At 34.3% G+C, this 21,113-nt stretch overlaps 1 protein-coding gene across 1 annotated transcript in view; it reads left to right on the forward strand.

The window, feature by feature from the left end:
* The window catches only part of LOC128993598 (protein let-756), a 104,661-nt gene that overhangs the window by 67,987 nt on the left and 15,561 nt on the right, over window positions 1-21,113 (forward strand). Inside the window, exon 2 of the mRNA XM_054417585.1 lies at window positions 10,343-10,446. Within this exon, the coding sequence (XP_054273560.1) occupies window positions 10,343-10,446 (104 nt within the window). The remainder of the gene's footprint in view (window positions 1-10,342; window positions 10,447-21,113) is intronic.

Raw genomic sequence — 21,113 nt, forward strand, 5'->3', positions numbered from 1 at the left:
GAGGCCCCAAGCCCCAAGGGTTTCCATGGGGTCTCCTAATCCGTCAGGTGCCACGGCTGTTTGAACGGAGTTATACTTACTACAGTAATGTAGTTCCCTAGCTCACGTACGTTCAAACTAACGGTCCCTTTACACCAAATTTCCAGCGTCAGAGCGTGAGACCTGTGTTTTGTCACAAACGAACCTCAACAGTGAGGCGGCGCCATTAATCATGTGTTAGTATTGTGGCGGGAAACAATGGTTCGCCATAGAGTAAGCAACGCCGCGGCGCCGGCCTGCATATATATAAATATGTTTGTGCCGCGAGCGCTCCAGATGTCCATTTTGATGACCACAAGCAGATTTCCTTTGTGGCTAGGGCTTGGAATGAAACCGGTTTCGAATTAGTTTGTGTTTTATATAAGAAATGTTAAAACCCAATTGGAAATCTATAATTTTTGTAGGTTTAAAATATATTGTTCCATAAAGCTAAAAATTATTTTGCTTTTAAGTATTTTAACATGAAAATCTTCCTGTAAACATTAGTATTTAAAGATTTAGTTGGTTGGAATTACTAGGAATTGAACTTGCATTGAGTAGAATCTTAATAGCGTTGGTTCTTGAGCTACTTTAGAACATATTTTAAAAGGAAGGGGGACGTTTTTAAGATGTATTGTGTGAAGATGGGATGAAACAGTACAGTACTTTAAATCAATGTTTTCAAAGGTGTAAGTATGTATGTTATAGCGTTAGCACAGGGTTCTATAGTCTGTGGTTTTAGCTATCATTTAAATGGTCTCAAAAATGTTGTTTTCCGGATGTGCAAAGCTATTTCATCAAAACCACATCATACACCTTACAAGCACACCTACACATTTTGCAGTTCTAATTATACGTTTTAATCACCATTACATTATCCATTTGTTGAGATGAAAGCCTAAGACCTAGCACACTTTTTGAGCCCTAAAAAATTCAAACACCTGAAATATTAGAAGAAAACGATCCAGTGAAGCATGAATGAACAACGACAACTATAAGCTCTTGGTTTCGATCAACGGTGTAAATAGTTGGTTTAGATAGCGCCCGGTGAGTGCGATTTACATACCCATTGTTTGTTGTGATTACTAATTGATTGCTCAGCTACATGGTACAGTACAATCAGCTGACTCGCGCCTGCCTCACTGTACACAATGAGAGCCTACGTGCCGCCAGACATGTGCGCGCCGCTTTTGCATACCTCGCGAATATTTTGCACCTCGCGGTCGCGAAATAAAGTCACTTGCGAATTTGCGGCGCTAGCGGTTCGGTTTACAACCTACAAATGACAATGTCAGCTTCCAGGGTTACGATAAGTGTGTCACTCGATTGTATATTTTAGCTTTGGCTTGTGACCTGGTGGATCGGAATCCATCTTACGCCTAGAGATAAATAATACGATACAAATAAAAAAGTACGACCTTATACGTTGAACCTCTATAAGACGAATTTCAAGGGGTACGAGAAAAATTCGTACTTTAGAGGTATTTTTAATAAAGAGGGCCGATTTATCGAGGTTTTATGCTGCTGTTATTCTTCTTATAGAGGTTTCTCCTCGCTCCAAGGGTTCTCCAAACAATGACTGAGGAAGGAGGAGGGAAAGGTGGGGGCTTCATGTGAGACAAGCTTCTGTTTGTTTTGAAAACTACTTACTATGGAGGTTAAGATTATGATAAATTCGTCTTATAGAGGTCACGTTCGTCTTGTAGAGGTTTTGTGCTAAGAATATTCGTTGTATAGAGGTTAATCAGTCCTAGCCCATGTCACAGACAAATTCGTCTTATGGAGGTTTTTAACTTAATTACTACGTTGTATACAGGTGTTTTTAGCATTGACCTGTATGAAAGTGTCAAGGGGATTAAAAAAAATTCGTCTTATCGAGGAATTCGTTTTATCGAGGTTCGTACAAACGAGGTTTAACTACCAATTGAATTTAAACTTGGATAACCGTAAACACAAAGTAAGAGGTTTTTTAATGGCCTGTATAAGAAGTCCATACAATTTTCATCACTTTGTGAGTATTTTAAATGACTTATTACTGAAACTGTTTTCCCGTCCTTACAAAAAGGGAATGAGTATGTTCCGAATGTATTTCGTTTAGGTTACGCTTCAGTGAGCCGATGTCGACTATATATCTTTTATCCTACTTCAGAGTCAATTTTAAACTTTACTTATCGACAGATGGTCAAATAGAAATAAAATAGCAAAAATCCCTAACCCACTACACAAATACCGAACATAAAAGTTTCTAAAATTGTTTTAAACTGCTCAATTAGGATAATAGTGACATAATAATGTTTGGTATGTAATGATTTAATAGGGTTTAGTGTTATACATTTGAATTATGTAATACGTTTATCGCAACATTTTAACATGTATAGGAATTTAGAACATTTAAAAGAGATCAAATTAGCAAAAAAGTAAAACTTTTATATTGTCTAAGCTCATAACATACATAAGTTACATAAGTACATAAGGTATATTAACATAACATTAGTAATGTTTTAAAAATTACAGCTATTAACATTGAAAGACACAGTTATATGCATAGCTGGTAAAGAACTTCATTAACTATCCAGTAATAAACAATAAAATTTCTTTCGTAGAAGGTTTATGTTATTTAACTGACAAACTACCAAACGTACATCAGACATATAATATTTTCAGACACATAATATGCTAAATTAGCATGCTAAATTTCCACCACCAGAATCAAACTGTATTCCAATAGTGTTGTTCAAGGCATACGCACAAAAAAATATTTGTTTCAAATCCCAACAAATTATTTACTTGATACATTCAGTCGGCTTTTAGAAAACAAACTTTGCATTCAGCTCGAGCAAGATCTAAATACATTCTTTTTCTACTTAATTGGACGTCAGATGGGTTTTGTTTTTACCTCAATCAGCGAATTTGAGCTCCAGAAAAAGTAGTCCGTAATGTGATCCGCTATCACAATCGCGACATAAGAATCGCATAAACTTGTTAGTAATCAAGCCAATGGTGACAAAAACTTATCTAAAGCTATCAAGCTGATTGAAAAACACGTTAAGGTGGTCTGTGGATGGTCAGCTTTTCCTTGAATATTTCGGATTTAAATTGTGTTTTCGTTTTGTTCAACTAGATCCCACGTGATTATACGGTTTATTATTTTCCCGATTATAATTTGTTTAATTCGGTTGTCAATTCTTTCTTGCTTTTAAATAAACGTTAAAGTTTATTCTTGAGTCGATTAATTAATGTTAAAACGTGTTCTTAATATTCAAATGATTTAGTTAACAGTACAATTATGAAAATTGATAAAGTAAATCTTGAATTAGAATTTAGCTCCTACATTCATTTAACTCATAAATCTGAACGTGTGTGTCTGGTATCTGGTAATATATTTGTTTATGGATCTATAATAAATTATAGAAAGAATTCGTATTATGAGGCAAATTCAGATAAATATTATTCCTCAAAGTAGTTTAAAATAAAAAGGTTAAGTTGAGGTGAAGCAACTACTATTTAACGTACCACCAGAACCACAAAGACTTCTTAAATATAAACAAATATTATGAAAAATATATTCAGTATTATTTAAATATAAAAAATAAAGAGAATCAATAATACATACATATATTTTCCTGACAAGCTACAATTACAAATTATTGTTAAACTTATTTAATCTGACATATACTAGAATAATATTTTACCACAGTATGCAATTTTGATATACATTATTTTTACAAACACTACAATAACTTATACAGTTTACAAAATCTACTGTATCCTTCGGTACATTTCTGATCCCCAAACACTGTGCTAGACTAATCTACCATCTGGTCATACATCATCCTAGAGACAATAGCTGGCCGTCTATCGTAACATCTAAATTACCAAAAACAACAACCTCGGTTTAAACGGATCGTCGGCTTTATTCAATTAATGTCGAATCTCTTTAGCTAATAGTCTATAGGGACTTGTTGCGAAAGACATCACTAGTGTGTGCGTGTGTGTGTGTGTGTGTGTTCGCCTTCGGTCTCATCGTGCGTACAGGTCTCTTTCATCTGTTCCCGTTTTCCTTGGTGATTTTCGTATAGTTTTGATCATCCAGTTAACGTTGCTTTTCTTTTAAGTGAATTTCTCATAGAGCAAATAAGGTTTTACCGTAGGTATCATGGTAAGACCTGGACCCAGGACCGATTTACTTATACGTTTTTGGTGTCCCAGAGGCCAACATTACCATCCGTTCAAATGCCATATAAAATGTGTCGGTTAGCACATTCAACGTTAATGAAAATTTGTACAAACGTGTGAACTTACGTTTATTCTAATGAGTTCACGAAATAGCCTTATCAGACTATGGGAACGGGGTTTATGTGATAAAAAATTGGTTTCCCCATTTTTTTTACTCTAAAACATAACATTTTGCAATTTATTTCCAAACCATTTTGTAGCGCTCGAAAACAAATAATTTAGTAGACTGGAGCGTTTAATGGGTAAGGAGAAAATTCAAAATACCATAAATTTAAAATATTTATATTATTTTAATGGGAAATAAGTAATCTGTTTTACTCTGCTTGTTTGTCAACATATTTTGATCAAATTTAGAAAACTTATTTATTTAATAAAAAATTATTAACATTTCACTAAAAAACCACTTTATTTCCTTCCCTATAGCTGAAAACCTATGTACCCTGCTTGTTATTAATGTTATTTTAATAAAGATTAAAATGGTATTTTTAAGAAGATATTTAAATGAAAAAATAATCTGACAAATTAAAATTCGGTTAGGCTGCAGGTTTGCTGCGGCAGAGGTGTTTCTAGTTTTACACCAGCCACTGTTACTGTTTATATTTTGTGTATCGTCCAGATTTTAAAACGTTAACAAATACCTACGCAAGCTTCCATAGTAAATTCGTTAATAATAAGTTAATACCCAGTGTCTAGTGTTAAGTAAATCTATAAGGGGTTGCAATTATATTGTGTGGGTCTATGGATGAATTTGAAATAAAATAATTTAAAAACTCTTCATAACTCATGTTTGGCAACTTAGCAAGTTCGACAGAAAATACTTAGTCTGAACATTTCTCTGTTTTTATAACTTATAATCATTTAATACTCTCTGTTAAGTGGCAAAACAACGAATTGAAATCTTTTGGTACTTAATTGGTATCACAGCGCTATAAACTAATTTATTTATTTTTCCAGTAGCAAGAACAAACAAATTTAAAGTTTTGTTACCTTGATTAGTAGCCTTTGTTCTTGCAGGTTAGTTTTTCCCTCAATATATTAAAAGATTATTTGTTTACGATAGTTAATAAGGAACTTGATCAGACTTCAGTTTACAATTATCTAATCTTCAGTTATTTCAGATTGGCATTATTGCAAAGTGTGTGCATGAAAACAAATAACTTTTTACTTAAGTGTCTAATTATTTGCAATAGTGTATCTGTAGTCAAAGTTGTTAGACATCAACGTGTGAAAATAGAGTAAAAATACAGCGAAAATCTAATTATGAATATTTCTTAAATTTTTCTTACAGATTTTCAAACGATATTAGAACAGAATCAAAATTAAAATAGTTAAAATAGGCACGGGAATAATTGGTCATCAGGTGTATACAAATACAAAAGAGACCAACGATTCAACTTGAAAGTTAAGCAATAGTCTTGTGACTGCTTGGCAACTGAACAGCTGTAAATAACAATCAAACTCACATGACGCTTGGCAAATTCGAAACCCCCGCTAATTAGGTTTATCTCAGTCTAGGTTATTTACAGTGGTGTAAATATCCTTTGAGTTTCCCGCCTAATGTGCCACAAGGGTGTGTTATTGGCGCGCTTTTATTTGTTTCGAGAGAATCGACTGTTTAATTTGTTCGGCGCGTAATAAATTACCAGGACCGTAAAAGTGGTAGTAAAATCGTAGTCGGTTAAATTTTAGTCTTTAATTTAAGTTGATTTTATGTGGTTTATAATTTATAATTTAAAAGTCAAAAGTAATATATTTCGTAGAAAAATTAAAAGTAATTATTGATAAAATATTTTTTGCAGGAGAATTGATATACCGTTGCAACAAATTTATATGTTGCTTTATGTTTTGCAGTAATAGAATTGTCACCAATAATTTACAGTTTTGACGAAGAAAGAAAAATATTTTACATACGACCGTTTTTATTTTAAGGAGCAATTTCAGTTCAGTTCTTGGGGTTGAAAAGTTTCACATAACAGCATTGTTTACTTTCATAACAGCATAGTTTTACTCATAACAACACGGGTTAAGGACTAATGAGGTTCAATGTTTGAGAGAGAAGAAGTAAAATTGCAATGGTTCCAACTTCAACTAATCAGCTGTTCAGGCCAATTTAATTGTTAAGTGGTGCAATTAGTGGTTGGTACAATGTTTCGTTGCATCACTGTCGGTGGCAATGAGAGGTTATAAACTAACACATAACCTCACTTAGAAGTTATGAGTAGTGATTTGTAGTAATTAAAACATTGTCGTAGGTAAAGTTGTGTACGTAACTCACGTAAATAGTGTTAACGACACTCGTAGAAGTTTTTAGAGCACTCGCCAAGGCTCGTACCTAAATTTTTTTACTCGTTGCGTAAACTACTATTAAAACGTTATAAAACTCATAAGGTCACTCATTACTCATTAAACTCATTAAGCATTAATAGATAGTCTATTTTTACTAACAGGGATAGTAATTTATAAACTGTAGTAAACTGGAAAAATTATATGTGTAACTAACAGATTTTATTGGGCAATTGGCTAATTAAGTAACCATATACCTGAAAAGAAAGCATTTTAATTATAACTTAGCTTAAACAACCATTACAAATCCACAATGAAATAATGAAATAACCAATTATCAATTATCAATCAATCAATTATCAATTATGGAGATGAAAGAATAAAACTATAAACCTGTAAATCCAGTAATCACAGTAGAAAACTTCAGAAGTTGGCAACTGTAAAAGAGCTTAACAAGTTAGAGTAATTAAAACAATTATATTCGCGACAAATTCTCCTCTTATTGTAGCAATTAATGAGAAGCTTCTACTTCAGAGGGGTTTGGAAACCCTTAAGGCAGGAGATAAAAGTATTTCGCGAGCAATTATATTATTCGAGCGGCTGCGGCACGCCGGCGGCGTCGAGTCAGCTGTGATAACTTGATCAATGTTGTCGTCTGCAGAGATGTGATAATGAAGGCATGTTCACTAATGCAGCTCATTATGTGATAAAAATTGGCAACCTCTATCTAACACCCACTTCCAAATTGGTGCATCGGTAATTGAGGTTAAAATGCTGCATCTTTTTTTGCCTGAGAGCTTTTTTTTAATAAATTTCTCGTTTCGTTAGTGATTTTAACAGTGTGTACGTGACCTTGATTTGGTTGAGGTATACTGTTTGAGTATTTAGTTCTAGAAGTATAATGGAATCTGAATGTAGAGGCATTTAATTAATAAAAAAAATAGTGTGTTAACAGTTTAGTTACAAGCTTCTGACATAAAAAAACAATGTAAAATTATAAATATTATGCTAAAATTATCTAACAGCATTGACTTTATATCTAATGCTAACAGTTAACTGCGTATATTAAGTTTATTAAGTAACTTTTTACATTAAAAAAAATTATATCAAGGTAGGTAGAATTAATTTCAACCGAAATAAAATATTTTTGAGAAGAGCGAGAGCCCTCAAATTAGATAAGTTTAGGTTAGAATTGTAGGTTAGGCTTGAAGGTTAGGTTTGGTAAACTCAAATGGCTAAAGGTTATGATTTACAAGATAAATCAGATAACCAAATAACAGTGGTAACCCATAAAAGCACTTTTGCCAACGCCAGGCAAAAAACCAGGATACTCATAACAAAACGTTACACTTACATTTGAACTATAACATAATTTCAATGACATACTCCGGGAAATTTGTGTCTAATTATACTATTTTCACTTTTGTCAACAGTAATTGTCTCATGTGAATTAATCTTCCCATAAATTCGAGGAACTTGTGATTTAATAATAAGTAATGGAAAGTGTCCTCAACAATAAGAAATAGCCTATTATATAATCATTCTTCTCCTTTTCAATTATTATGTTTGCTGGAGAATTAGGAAAAATGCATGCATAAGGGTAGATGTTTTTTAGTTCATTAAAAAATATAGAATACTTGTATGATGTTTGAGTGTTGAGAAACATTACTTCATTCACTTTAACCTATATATAGTTACTTTTTTGAAATTTTCCACGATGCGCAGTTGCATTGAGCCATAAATTCACTTCCAAAATTATCACTTTGATCCTCTATGGATTCCATCCGGTTAATTTCATTTGCGCAGCTGCGACCTTGGTGATGATATTCCCGGTTTGGCGGGAACGTTGTTTGTTTACCCTGGTTGTTTGTTTGTTGGAGGGTTAACGAACTGTTTGCTATCCGACCTATCACCCACCTCTCGCCTAGAGTGCTAACATAACATTGCAACATTGTGCAGAATCTGGGGTACATGCAGTTTCACAAAGTGCACGGATAGATTTACAGCATCGTGTTAAAGTGGGTTCTCCGTTGGAGGTTATTTTGGTCTAACATATCTGACATGTTATAGAAAATAGTTCTTTTTTACAAGATCAATTAACCCCGTTCACTCGACCCATGATCACAATCGCACATTCCGAAAACTTGATTGGTATTGTTTTCGTTTCTAATCTTTGGTACTTGCTTTTTTGTATTTGCCTTTTTCCATTGTACTGCTTTCAACCTTTTGTGTTTACTTGGCACTGCACTGTTTGTGTAAACATATTGTCATCTAGGTTCCTTCTTACCTGAAAACGGAATAAGATCCGTAGCGTTGTGAAGCCTCTGTTTACTGATCACCAATTGGAGAAAGTACGCAATAACCTCTTAGGCCTTATACAATAAACACTAATTCATAAGAATCATAGGAATTATAGATAGTCTAGGTCAGTAATTAGCTAACCTTTGACAACGAAAACGAATTCTTTAGCACCGTAGGAACCAGACAAGAGCCTACCTCAACAATGAGCTTAACATTTTAGACATTAAAGACTGACTCATCAGCATAGGAACCAGAGATGAGCCTAAGTCAACAATGAGCTAATCCTTTGACAACGAAAACTATTTAATCCGCATTATAATAATCAATGAAAAGTCTTAAGTCAAAAATGAAGTAAGCCAGACAACTGAAACTAATTCATCAGCAGCATAGTAATCAGACAAGAGCCTAAGTCAACAATGATCTAAGAATTAACCAACGAAAACTAATTCATCAGCAACATAGGAACCAGAGAAGAGCCTATGTCAACAATGAGCCAAGCCTTGGACAAAAACTAATTGATCAGCAGCATAGGAACCAGAGAACCTAAGCCAATAATGAGCCACTTGGTCAATTATCACAGTCGGTGAGGCTTGCTGATAACGATGATAAGCCACTGACCGCCTCTATCACTAATGGCACTGATAGCCGGGCACCGTGCCGCCAATTTCTAATTACCCGCGAAATATTTTAATCTCCCCCCACCCCCTCCCGACTCATCAATAAGTGCTCTGACTTGTTCTCAGGATTTATTCGCTGTCAGGCTGTCTTTAATTATTTAGAGTGCACTTACCTCTGATCCCAGAATTTATTGCTGGAGAACTCAATGTTGTAATTGGCAAGTTGAAAGCATATGCCTCAATACTTTGTACATTTTTACCGTTAGATACTGTTAAAATACAAATTATGGTAGAACATTGTGTGACAAAATTTTTTTGTAGAATTGGCTGAAGATTTGTAGAGTTTAAAAGTTGCAATAATAGCAAACCTTTTATAAATTGGTTGTTATTTTGAACTAAATGTTTATCAAGAAATATGTCTGTTGCTTTTGTTGTATATCCCAAAACCGCCTAAAATATACATCTATTGTAGGCTTGGTCACTCTTGATTATTTCAGACGATGACTAGGAATAGCAGTCTATGATTCGTGTGGATTTTAAAGCACAATTCTTAATGACGAAAGACTATTCCTCGAATTTCCAGACCATGATTCTAGACGATTTCATACCATAATTTCTTACCAAACTTATGAACGACTTTAGACTATAATTCTATAATAGGCCTGATTCAGACCATGATTCTTGAAATCTCTAGACCAACCTTGACGACTTCACTTTATGCCTTTTAAAGATTTTGATCAATTCAATTCAAATTCCTGAATATAACTCCTCAATATTTCTTAACCTCCTCAGACCTTGAAATAATGAATCTTGTCAAGACTTCTCTACACGTGGTGTGTGTACCCCTTGACACACTCAACAGCCTGATTCTCTTCTGTCTGTTTCAGCAATACTACAAAGACAGTCCGTAGCTGTGGGACAAGTCAAGATACAGGGTGTGGCGACATGCATGTACCTCTGCATGGACCCTTGTGGCATCGTCTACGGATCGGTGAGTTGGTTGCTCGAATTCGACTAAATAATCTGAGAATATGAGCTATCTATACCCTTCATTGCAAACTAGAAATTCGTGTCATAGGAGAAAATTATTTACATAATGGTAACTATTCGTTTCACTTTCAACTGTTTTTTGTTGAGAGATAGGCCTAACTTAGTAGTTGTATTGGACTGTTTTACCTCTATTACTGATCCTCATATTGTCACTGATTGTGGGGAAAACTATATGATTAGGTAGCCATTTAAATTGGTATTCTGAATATCAGATTATAATTTTATCTAAGTACTGTAATAGTATCTAAATAGCATATCTGATGACAATTTAAATGTAATTCTATTTGGGAAATTCGAATGCAGTTTATTTCAGGTATTCAATATACGCAAATAGCTTAATGGAAAAAATGTGTTTAATCTTCCGAAAAATCAAATGTTCTTACCACAATTGTATTCATCATTATTCTAATAGAAAACAGACCGATTCAATTAATATTTTTGACAAAAAGTATAGACAATTAATTTGGCTCTGCACGAATTGGACCAAATACTCAGTTTTAAGGAATACAGTAGTCAGAAAGGGGTTTGGTGATCTTGAGCGTTTAACGTTTTCAGTAAGGGTGGCTTGTAAAAATGATCACATACTCGGACGTTGGGGTGCTTAAATTTCCCAAGAAAGTCGAACGTTAGTCAAGTACGTGCTCAACCCTTTAGACCAACTTTAAATGTGTTGGCCAGAATTATCGAACGTATGCAAATCCGTGCCCAAAAAACAGTCAAAACCAACCATATTTAATGTCTTTATAAGGCAATCCTTTAGCAAAAATAAACAACTTTCACATCGTGAATTCATACCCACCTCAATTATTTAATCTTCGCGTACATCGCGACAAAAAGGAGCCGCCTTTCCATTTCCAGTTTGGAACAAAGCGGCAAAATTTAATTTGAACTGGATCGAATGCGCAAGATGACGCGATTTGAACCTGAATTATTCAGAGCGGGGCTGAACCGCAAATTGTTATTTTATCGAACGTAGAAGGGGTGTTGAATATTTAGAAGCTACCAATCAGGTGATCGCGTAATCAGCTGATTTATTTGTCTGTTGGAGGCCGCTCATCAGCTGAGATTTACTAACTGCGGCTGCGTGTTGGCCAGCCGCCGACTCTGACAGAACGCATGCGCGATCGTATCTCCAGCCCGAGCCAGTGATCGCCGCTTCTTTTGTCGTTATTGGCGGTTTTTACGCGGCTCACGAGTTTTTAGAAGTACTTAACCGTCTTAAACAATCACTGTCTTAATCACTCTTCGTGTTTTTAGAGACGTTTCCTCGCCCTGGGTGCCAAATCCTCACTCGGAAAGACGTTAATGTGTGTAACCGATTAAACGATTGGTGTGGAAGTGCTTTGGAATCCTGCAGGTTTTTAGGAGGATTGCCTTATATTAGGAAGGCTTGACAAAATGACGGTTATATTCTTTTCGCGAATTATCGTCTGTTCGTATACATTTTTCATAATTTTTCCTCTTGAAATACTTTGTATTCCTCATATTTTGTATAATTTCATCTAAAAGAAGGATTCATTAATAAGATTTAACAAATAAATACATTTCTTTTTTCGAACTTTTTGGAAAGATTTGTTGTTTTAATACGACCAATTTTGAATCATGAGAGCTTTGAAGTCTCTAAAACATCAACGAATGCATGGTTTGGTCAGCTTACAGCAACGCCGCGACGTCCGCTGTACAGTATTTTCGATGACGTAGTCATCATCTCCTGAAGAACAAGATGTTCCCAAACTGAATCTTCAAAAGTTACTCAAACAACTACTTTTCCGAGATCGACTCCTACGTGGGAGTCTAACGCGGATCTAAAATCCAAGCTTCTACTTAATTGAATTCCAAAACTCTGCACCTACCCCTAGTTCCACCTCTCTACACCACCACTAGTCCCAGACGGTAGAATGTCACCCCTTGATCACTTCATCAGCTGTTATTTACTGGAGGCGGCAAGACAAGGGCGGGGGTGCGTGTCGATCGTATCTGAGGTTTTATGAGGCTGTAAACCTAAACCTAGGCCGCGCCGAGGTCCCCGCGGCCTTGATAACCTTATCATCCTCCTGAGGAATACCAAGTGAACTGTACCGTTGGTCTTGAGTGCTTCTCTGTTTACGAGTCAATTTTGGAGTACAAGATAATCTCAGTGTGCGGTCTTTTTGGGGTTTGAAGTAAAAGATAGTCATAGATATATGTGGTTAACTAAATTGAGTAGGATGTGCTCAGTAAAACCATGAGATTACATTATTTTTCGTCGTATAATGATAAAAACAATGCATTAGAACCTCGATAACAAGTCACCCTTGATTACAAGGGTCATTTTCAAAAAAACCTTGAAATTATTTTACCCCAATCACATGTTATTGCAAACCTCGATAAGAAGTCAACCTTGATAACAAGTCTTATTTTATAATCCCTATGAGAGTCTTATTATCAATGTTCTACTGTATAGTCAAGGTAAATTTATTTCCAAATTTATCTGTAGCATATTACACTCACAACAGAAACAAATTAAGTTAAACTATCCATACAAATCGTTTTACGAATACTATTACTACCTAATATGGTTTTGTATTGCACTAATTTATTGTCAATGAACATATATTCATTCATTACGGAAATAAAATTAATCCTTGTTGGTATCGCATACATAAAAGAATGCCTTAATTGATTACATTATGTCATCCCAACAAACAAACAATGCATGAGTTATTCGCGATCTGGTTTATGTTGCAACTTGAACATCTTAGAAAGTGTAAAATTAAAATTCTTGATGAATTATTCCGGTTCTGGATGCATTCTTGAGGCGTCGATCGGCGCGAGGCAGAGATGGCGAGCCGGCGCTGATACGGATCGGAGATTAATCATTCTTCTATTTTTGAAAACAAGTTCCAAAAATATGCCCATTATGGTCAAACACGTCAGTTTTCTGGTTTTATTAAAATGTCAAAACGTTTGAATTTCATAACAGCTAGACGGAATCATCTACAGGGAGAACAGATTCCTGAGATCTCTTACTTTAGGTTTTTTTGCAGTATATTAAATAAAATAGTTTTTTATTGTCGTATTCATTTTGTCATTATCAACTTTGAATAGTCTAGACTTTACATCCTATTGTATAGTGTAAATCCTGGTTATATGAGTGTTTTTGTATGATCAAGTTTGAAGCCTGTTGACTTTTGCGTAATATTTATATTTTATTTTAGGGTGGATTCTATGATTTGTTGTTTACTGTGTGGTAAAAATATTGTCTTGAAATTAGTTATAAACTGTACCAAGAAATAAATCCTAGTAAGAAACAAAACAATCTATCTGTACATCAAGTGAACCGAACTAACTTTAAAATAATTGTGTTCATTTGACTCAGAAGAAGAAGGTTAAATCCACAAGGAGCAGGCTATGTTTCATCTATGATAAGGCTGGGAACGAGGAATAGGTAACCTTGAACCAAGTTAGCTTTAGTTCAATTCAAGTAGACTTTTCACTATACAGGGTGTCTCCAAACTGTACTAGTCCAGGAGCTGAGGGGGGTTGAGCATGCATGAAAGTAGTACGCAATGTTATTGCTGATTATTGTAATATGGACTGTGGTGATCAAAATTACGTATGTCGCCTATTTCAAAAGTGGTCGATAAGGTGGGGGGGAGGGGGCAAACATGGCGGTTTGCGCTATGCGTTAAAACGCTGATAGTTCGAAAACGGTAAAAGATAGAACATCTGTTAAAACGTCGTTGTAATCCTAAAAATATGGACAACAATAATGGTCATTGGGTCCGAGGTCGTATCTCTATAAATAAACAAGTTATTGTATAAAATATGTAAAAATGGACTTTTCGTGTAGATTTTTTTACCGAAAGTAGAATTAATTTGTGAATGTCGCAAAGAAGTAATATCAAATATCTTTGCTGATAGTTGTAATATGGACTGTGGTGATACAAAATACGCATGTCGCCTACTTTTCAGGTGGTCGAGAACTTGGGGGGAGGGGGGCAAAGATGGCGGAACGCGCTATACATCGAAATGACTGTAGCTCGAGAACGGTACGAGATAGGACATCGGTTAAAACGTAGTTTTAATTCAAAAAATATTACCAATAGAAAAGGTCATTGGGTAAAAAGTCGTATCTTAACTAATAAAAAAGTTATAACAATAATAAGTTTAACAAAATCTACATCGTACAGCTATTTTTTTCGAAAATCGTATGGATTGTTGATAAATAATAGTGTAATTACTTAATTACTCGGCTATGTATTAACTAGATGCATTTTCTTATAAGAAAAAAATATATTATTACGAATACATTTGGTTTAAAATGTAAAACACGGCCTCCAAACTACTGTACATATAATACTTGGGGTTTCGCCGCAATCAAATGCATAATACAGACTACCACTACAAATCCAATTTTAATTATTATAATGTTGTAGGTTATTACAATATGATTATGTAACAGATTCTTATTTAATACAGTTATATGAAATAAAAAACATTACTACAAAAGTAAATACCTTATAATAAAAAATACGGCAAATCTCTTCATTATATCCATAACAATTACACTGGTTGTTCATATTATTTGTTGAATTTAAATAGGTACCTTTTTAATTTCTCTTAGCACCTGTAATACAAATAAAAAATTGTAAATATTTTCTTTTATACAAATGTATATACATCTATATATAATTAATGCATGAGAGCGGTCAAGAAATTTAAAGTTTATGGTGTTTATATTTACAATGGAATTAAACTACTATATATTATATTTCATATTTAATTATTATCTTATTTGTTTGATTATTTATTTATCATTATTTCATTTATATACTCAGTGTATAATGAAATACAAAATACAAGCAATCATTATTTTAAAAACAGCAGCAATTATAACGCAACCTAACGGACGAACCCCAAGGCGTTTGGAGGCCGTGTTTTACATTTTAAACCATATGTATTCGTAATAATATATTTTTTTCTCATAAGAAAATGCATCTAGTTAATACATAGCCGAGTAATTAAGTAATTACACTATTATTTATCAACAATCCATACGATTTTCGAAAAAGATAGCTGTACGATGTAGATTTTGTTAAACTTATTATTGTTATAACTTTTTTATTAGTTAAGATACGACTTTTTACCCAATGACCTTTTCTATTTGTAATATTTTTTGGATTAAAACTACGTTTTAACCGATGTCCTATCTCGTACCGTTCTCGAGCTACAGTCATTTCGATGTATAGCGCGTTCCGCCATCTTTGCCCCCCTCCCCCCAAGTTCTCGACCACCTGAAAAGTAGGCGACATGCGTATTTTGTATCACCACAGTCCATATTACAACTATCAGCAAAGATATTTGATATTACTTCTTTGCGACATTCACAAATTAATTCTACTTTCGGTAAAAAATCTACACGAAAAGTCCATTTTTACATATTTTATACAATAACTTGTTTATTTATAGAGATACGACCTCGGACCCAATGACCATTATTGTTGTCCATATTGTTAGGATTACAACGACGTTCTAACAGATGTTCTATCTTTTACCGTTTTCGAACTATCAGCGTTTTAACGCATAGCGCAAACCGCCATGTTTGCCCCCTCCCCCCCACCTTATCGACCACTTTTGAAATAGGCGACATACGTAATTTTGATCACCACAGTCCATATTACAATAATCAGCAATAACATTGCGTACTACTTTCATGCATGCTCAACCCCCCTCAGCTCCTGGACTATACCCACCTTTTACGGGTCTGGACCAAAGAAAAAAAAACTATATTTTCCTGTCAAATAGTTCAGTGACACTGTAGGCTATAAGATAAATAAATACACTTAATATATTTTAATTTCTTATTTCGTTGAACATGCTAGTAGACTCAAAGTTTACACCCAGCTGGGATAGATTCCACCTTTCTAATCTATTCAGTCCGTCTCCTATATTTTCTTCTGATACGATTCAATTTGTCCAATCAGAGATCGTATCACTTCCAATTAGTAGCTGATTGTCGCCGTGAGAGTGACAGAGAGAAAGAATTGTGCGTGTGAGTGTGAGCGAGAGAGAGGTATAATAGTGTGTGTGTGTGTATTGTTGTGTGTGTTCATAGACGTGTTCGTAAGATTTTCAATTTTAAAGCCACGTCATTCTGAAGTCCCAATAAGCCTGGCATGGCTTTAAAGTTGAAAATCTTATGAAGACAAATCTGAGAAAGTTTGTTTGTTTTGGTCTAATAATTGTGTTTGTGTAGACACATGTTCTATTATGGGTACATAAATTTTCTTTGTGAAGCTTAGATGTGTCTATTTCCTTTGAAGATGTTGGGTGTTCCTTTTTCAAAATCATCGTTCGTAGACCACAGAGTAGAAAATAAGTAATTTTTAACAATAGTTTTTATGCGCTGATCTGTTATAAAGACCAGCAAAAAATACGCCAACTATATTCGAATCCCTACCTAGGGCCGAAAATGAGTTTTTGCCGGCTCGAGATAGTTTTTAAGTCGAGAACTTAACACGATCGAGAGCTGCAAAACCATTTCGGTCCGTGGTACGAACGCTATTTTTCACCACACTATACCCTGTTACCACTATTCACCACAATAATAATGCACACTGATAGTCAACACAACTACAGTATAACTTTAAGGTTATGTGAAGAAATAATTTGAGGAATCAGCAAAAATAATAATAACAGTTGCTAGGCAGCGGTGACAATAAAAAAATTCTATTGAAATCCTATGGATACTGATTGTGTATTTAATATGCATTAATGTTTTAAGAAAGTAAGCGGGCAGCTGGTTTTGCGGCCCTAGGGATGTAAAAACCTGATCGGTCCCCAAATTACGATGACAGCTGGCATGGCCAGCAAAACGTAACTTTCAGCCACCAATTAATTAACGTATGTAAAATAGCTAAAAACATCATAGTGTGGTGAAAACATATTTTTATATTATAAATAAGAAAGTTACTTTCTTACTTTTAATAAGCAATTCAAAATGGGCAAAATGAGCTACGTACATGAAATTATCTCACTTTCCTCCAAAAGTTGTTACACACTTAGTTCTCAGCTGGCTGTATGATTGGATGTAGCGCTTGCCTGCCAATTAAAGGTTTGCCAGTTCAATCCTAAACAATTTTTAAACTTTTTGTTGGTTCAAAACTGGACTCAGCTGTCCTTTATTGAACTTTCAATGGTCCTAGCTATAGAACCATCTGTTCTTAGTAACAAACAAAGCTAAACGAGTCATTAACAGTTTACTCCAGTACATCCTTACCTCAAATTTGGGTTATAATTCGCCCTTAGGCCCTACATCCTCAGTGTAATGCAAATTATAAATAACACAAACAAATAACACAAAATTTTAATTGTACCCAACAAACTCGGTTATTTTCTTGGTTTCGACCAAACAATTACAATTACAATGATCCACTTTAAAAATCTCACTATTTACCAAAAACCTGTTACTTTTTCAGTACCTCCCACAAATATTAGAACAAAAACTATATGGATTGTAAACATAAACAAACGTCATTGGCCCTACCTCATTACACTCCTCTTTAATCTTCTTACGGAGGTTGGGAAAGTGATTTAGTTTACAAAACTAATAGCAGTAACAGCTGATTTGGATGTTTTCGACAGTCCATTCAAATATTAATAAAAATAATTTCGGGTCAGTGACGTCATTTGTTTATGTTTATGATCCTCACCGTTTCTGTTCTAATATTCGTGGTTACTCCCTTATCAACCGTTAGATCTTAGACTAGAGAGTGTTGACCCTGCCACCCAGTGTCACTAAGTTTATGTTATTGTTGTTATCCACGTTGACACCTGATACCGCTTATCATGGGCAGCGTCCAAATTACCGACAATGCCCAATAACTTGCCGTGTCCTCCTCCACGGTCTTCTATTGTTGCCGCACCGCTGGCCGCTCCAGTTAAATTTTATGACTACACTTTATAATTTTTGTAATTTTACGTCTAAAGAAAATGTGTAAAATAATACTCCCTCCGCAGAAAACCTGCAGAATAAGGAGTTAACCATTTAAAAAACGAGTACTTGTGTTTTGCTACTAAAAGGAAGAAAAAGTTGTAGTTAATAGTAAAAAATCAATATATTTACAAACTTTGAAAAAAATATTACACACATTAACAAGCAGTCTACAATGTATATTTTTTTTAAACCATTGAGTGTACAATAATGCTTCAGCATAATACGTTATTGGTTTTAAAGCTCTACACAGTGGCAGTAATAATAATTGGATAAGTCGTGTTAAGAGTAAACATTTGAAGAAGGACTAATTGCCGTAACCCTAAACTTGTGGTCAAATTCTGGTTATCCACGTGGTTTTCTTTAGGATTTTAGTATTTCTTATACTACACATTACACATAGTTTTGTTTGTGTTACAAAAGGAAGATCGAAATTCTCTTTTGGAGAATTTCCCTATAGGGAAGTAGCTATTGCCGTGGGTGGTACGGCAAGATCTAGGCCCGGGATTGATTTAATTTTTCATTTTGATGTCCCTAGAGGCCAAAAACACTATTCGTTCAAATTTTTTATTTTTATATGTGTGCGCGTGAATAACTTAAGTAATTTTTGTCCGATTTTGATGACATTTGGCTTGAAGGTGTATGGCGGGATAAACTTAAATGAGTTCGCGAACCAGCATGATCGGACCATGGAAACGGGGTTTAACGCTCCAATTTTTTACCTTTTGACCCCAAAAAATAACATTTTTCAATTTCTTTCCAAACAATTTTGTAGAGCTTACAAAACAAAAATTAGTATAGTGAATTGTCTTTGTACAATTATTGGTTACGGAGAAAATCCAAAAAAATTGTTAATTTAAAATTCCCATGTTATTCTTACGGAGAAGAAGTCAAATGTTGTTAGTTTGATATTTTATGGATATATTTTGATCAAACTTGCAAATCTATTTATTAAACTAAGCTATTAATATTTTACTAAAAAACACAGTTTATTACGCTCCATGTAGGCAGCAAGCCTAGGTACTCGTTAAACCTAATGTTATTTGAGTAGATGTAATTGAAAACCAATTTAGGCAAATGGAAATTCGCTTAGTCTCCAGATTTGCTGCGACGGGGGTATTTACTGTTAAACTGGCTACAATTTTAACATGGGAATATACTTTATCAAAGCTACAGTTGTATCTTGTAACGTTATTCTGTGACCAAATTTATACACTGAATCTCAAACGCATTCGATACTCCCATTGATGTCCATAGTGCAACAAAGTTGAAGCAGTTTAAAGCTAGTTTTTACGAAGGTTATCGGCCTTATCATGCAGCCTATTGATAGCGAACTTTAGTTTATTGGGTCAATGCCCCTCTGTATTTTGAATCGTAACAAATGAGCGTGGAACTATAAAAAGGTCGGATCTAGATTTCCAAATTGTGTTTAAAGGTTTGCAATGCGATTTAAAAGTTAGTTTCTAAGTTGGAAATAGTATGGTTATAAATAGGTTTACTTTCAACTATGGAAAGAGTTAAACAATTTTGGAAATAACTTTTATTTTGGTTATATGAATGACCCTGATGGATGCGTATCCACGTATCCATTATTATTTAGTAAAAAAAATTTTGTAATTAGGGTTGATTTTGTAGTTTTTGAAAATATTGAAAAAAAAACTATTTTGCCCTCGAACCACTGTTTGGACGCAAAATAGTTTGAATACTTCTGAATAATAAATATATTTTAAGTCTATAATTTTATTTCAATCAGTTTAATGTTGGTTATGTTTTTGTCCTCTTCATTCTTTCGTATGTATGTATTTCGTACGTTTGTATTATGTTCGTTTTCATCAAACTTTACTGACGAGTCTTTGTTTAGTGAAGTGAAGTCATTGTTTAGACTTATAGCCCTGATCTAAGATGCAAAAATAGTTGCCATTGCAGAAACCAAGGATTTCTATATGCAGGTATTTTAACTCACCACCCTTTTAGACAGAGCGAAGTAACTCATGAAAATTAAAATTAAAAACATTTATAAGCTTTTTATTTACAAACGTTGACTTTTCGTCGGTGAAAACTCAACCTTATGTTGAAATAAGTCACTTTTCGTCCTTGTAAAACATACTATTAGTACTATTCGTATTATCAACCTATATAATCTAGATACACTGATGATTTCGTATATTTGATACCGATGTTGCCATCAATAGTGAACATCGATGGTAGACTATCGATGTTTTTGTTACATCGATGCTTCCGTATTATCAATCTATAGACACTTATGATACACTTAGATACACTTATGATTTCGTATGGTTGATACTAATGTTTCCATCGATGGTGAACATCGATGGTTGACCTATCGATGATCATTCCTAGTAGATAGTTATCTCACTCTACTCTAGTCTAGTCTGGTATCGGTCTAAGTCTAATCCAGTTCGTGATATTTTTGGATTCGATATTTCATATGTCTTAATGTAAAAATGTTAAAACTACAATTTCGGATATGAAAAAAATATCGACATTTTAATAAATGGCTAAAACATATATAGCCTAACAATAACATCAGGAGTCTACCATCGATGTTTTGGCTACATGCTCATCCCTACTTTAAAGTTTGTTTCACCCTTACTTTAACACTTTAAACCTTT

The sequence above is a fragment of the Macrosteles quadrilineatus genome, unplaced genomic scaffold (genome assembly GCF_028750875.1).
Source record: "Macrosteles quadrilineatus isolate MER2022 unplaced genomic scaffold, UCM_ALF_1.0 Scaffold_4__1_contigs__length_99947679, whole genome shotgun sequence".
Lineage (NCBI taxonomy): Eukaryota > Metazoa > Arthropoda > Insecta > Hemiptera > Cicadellidae > Macrosteles > Macrosteles quadrilineatus.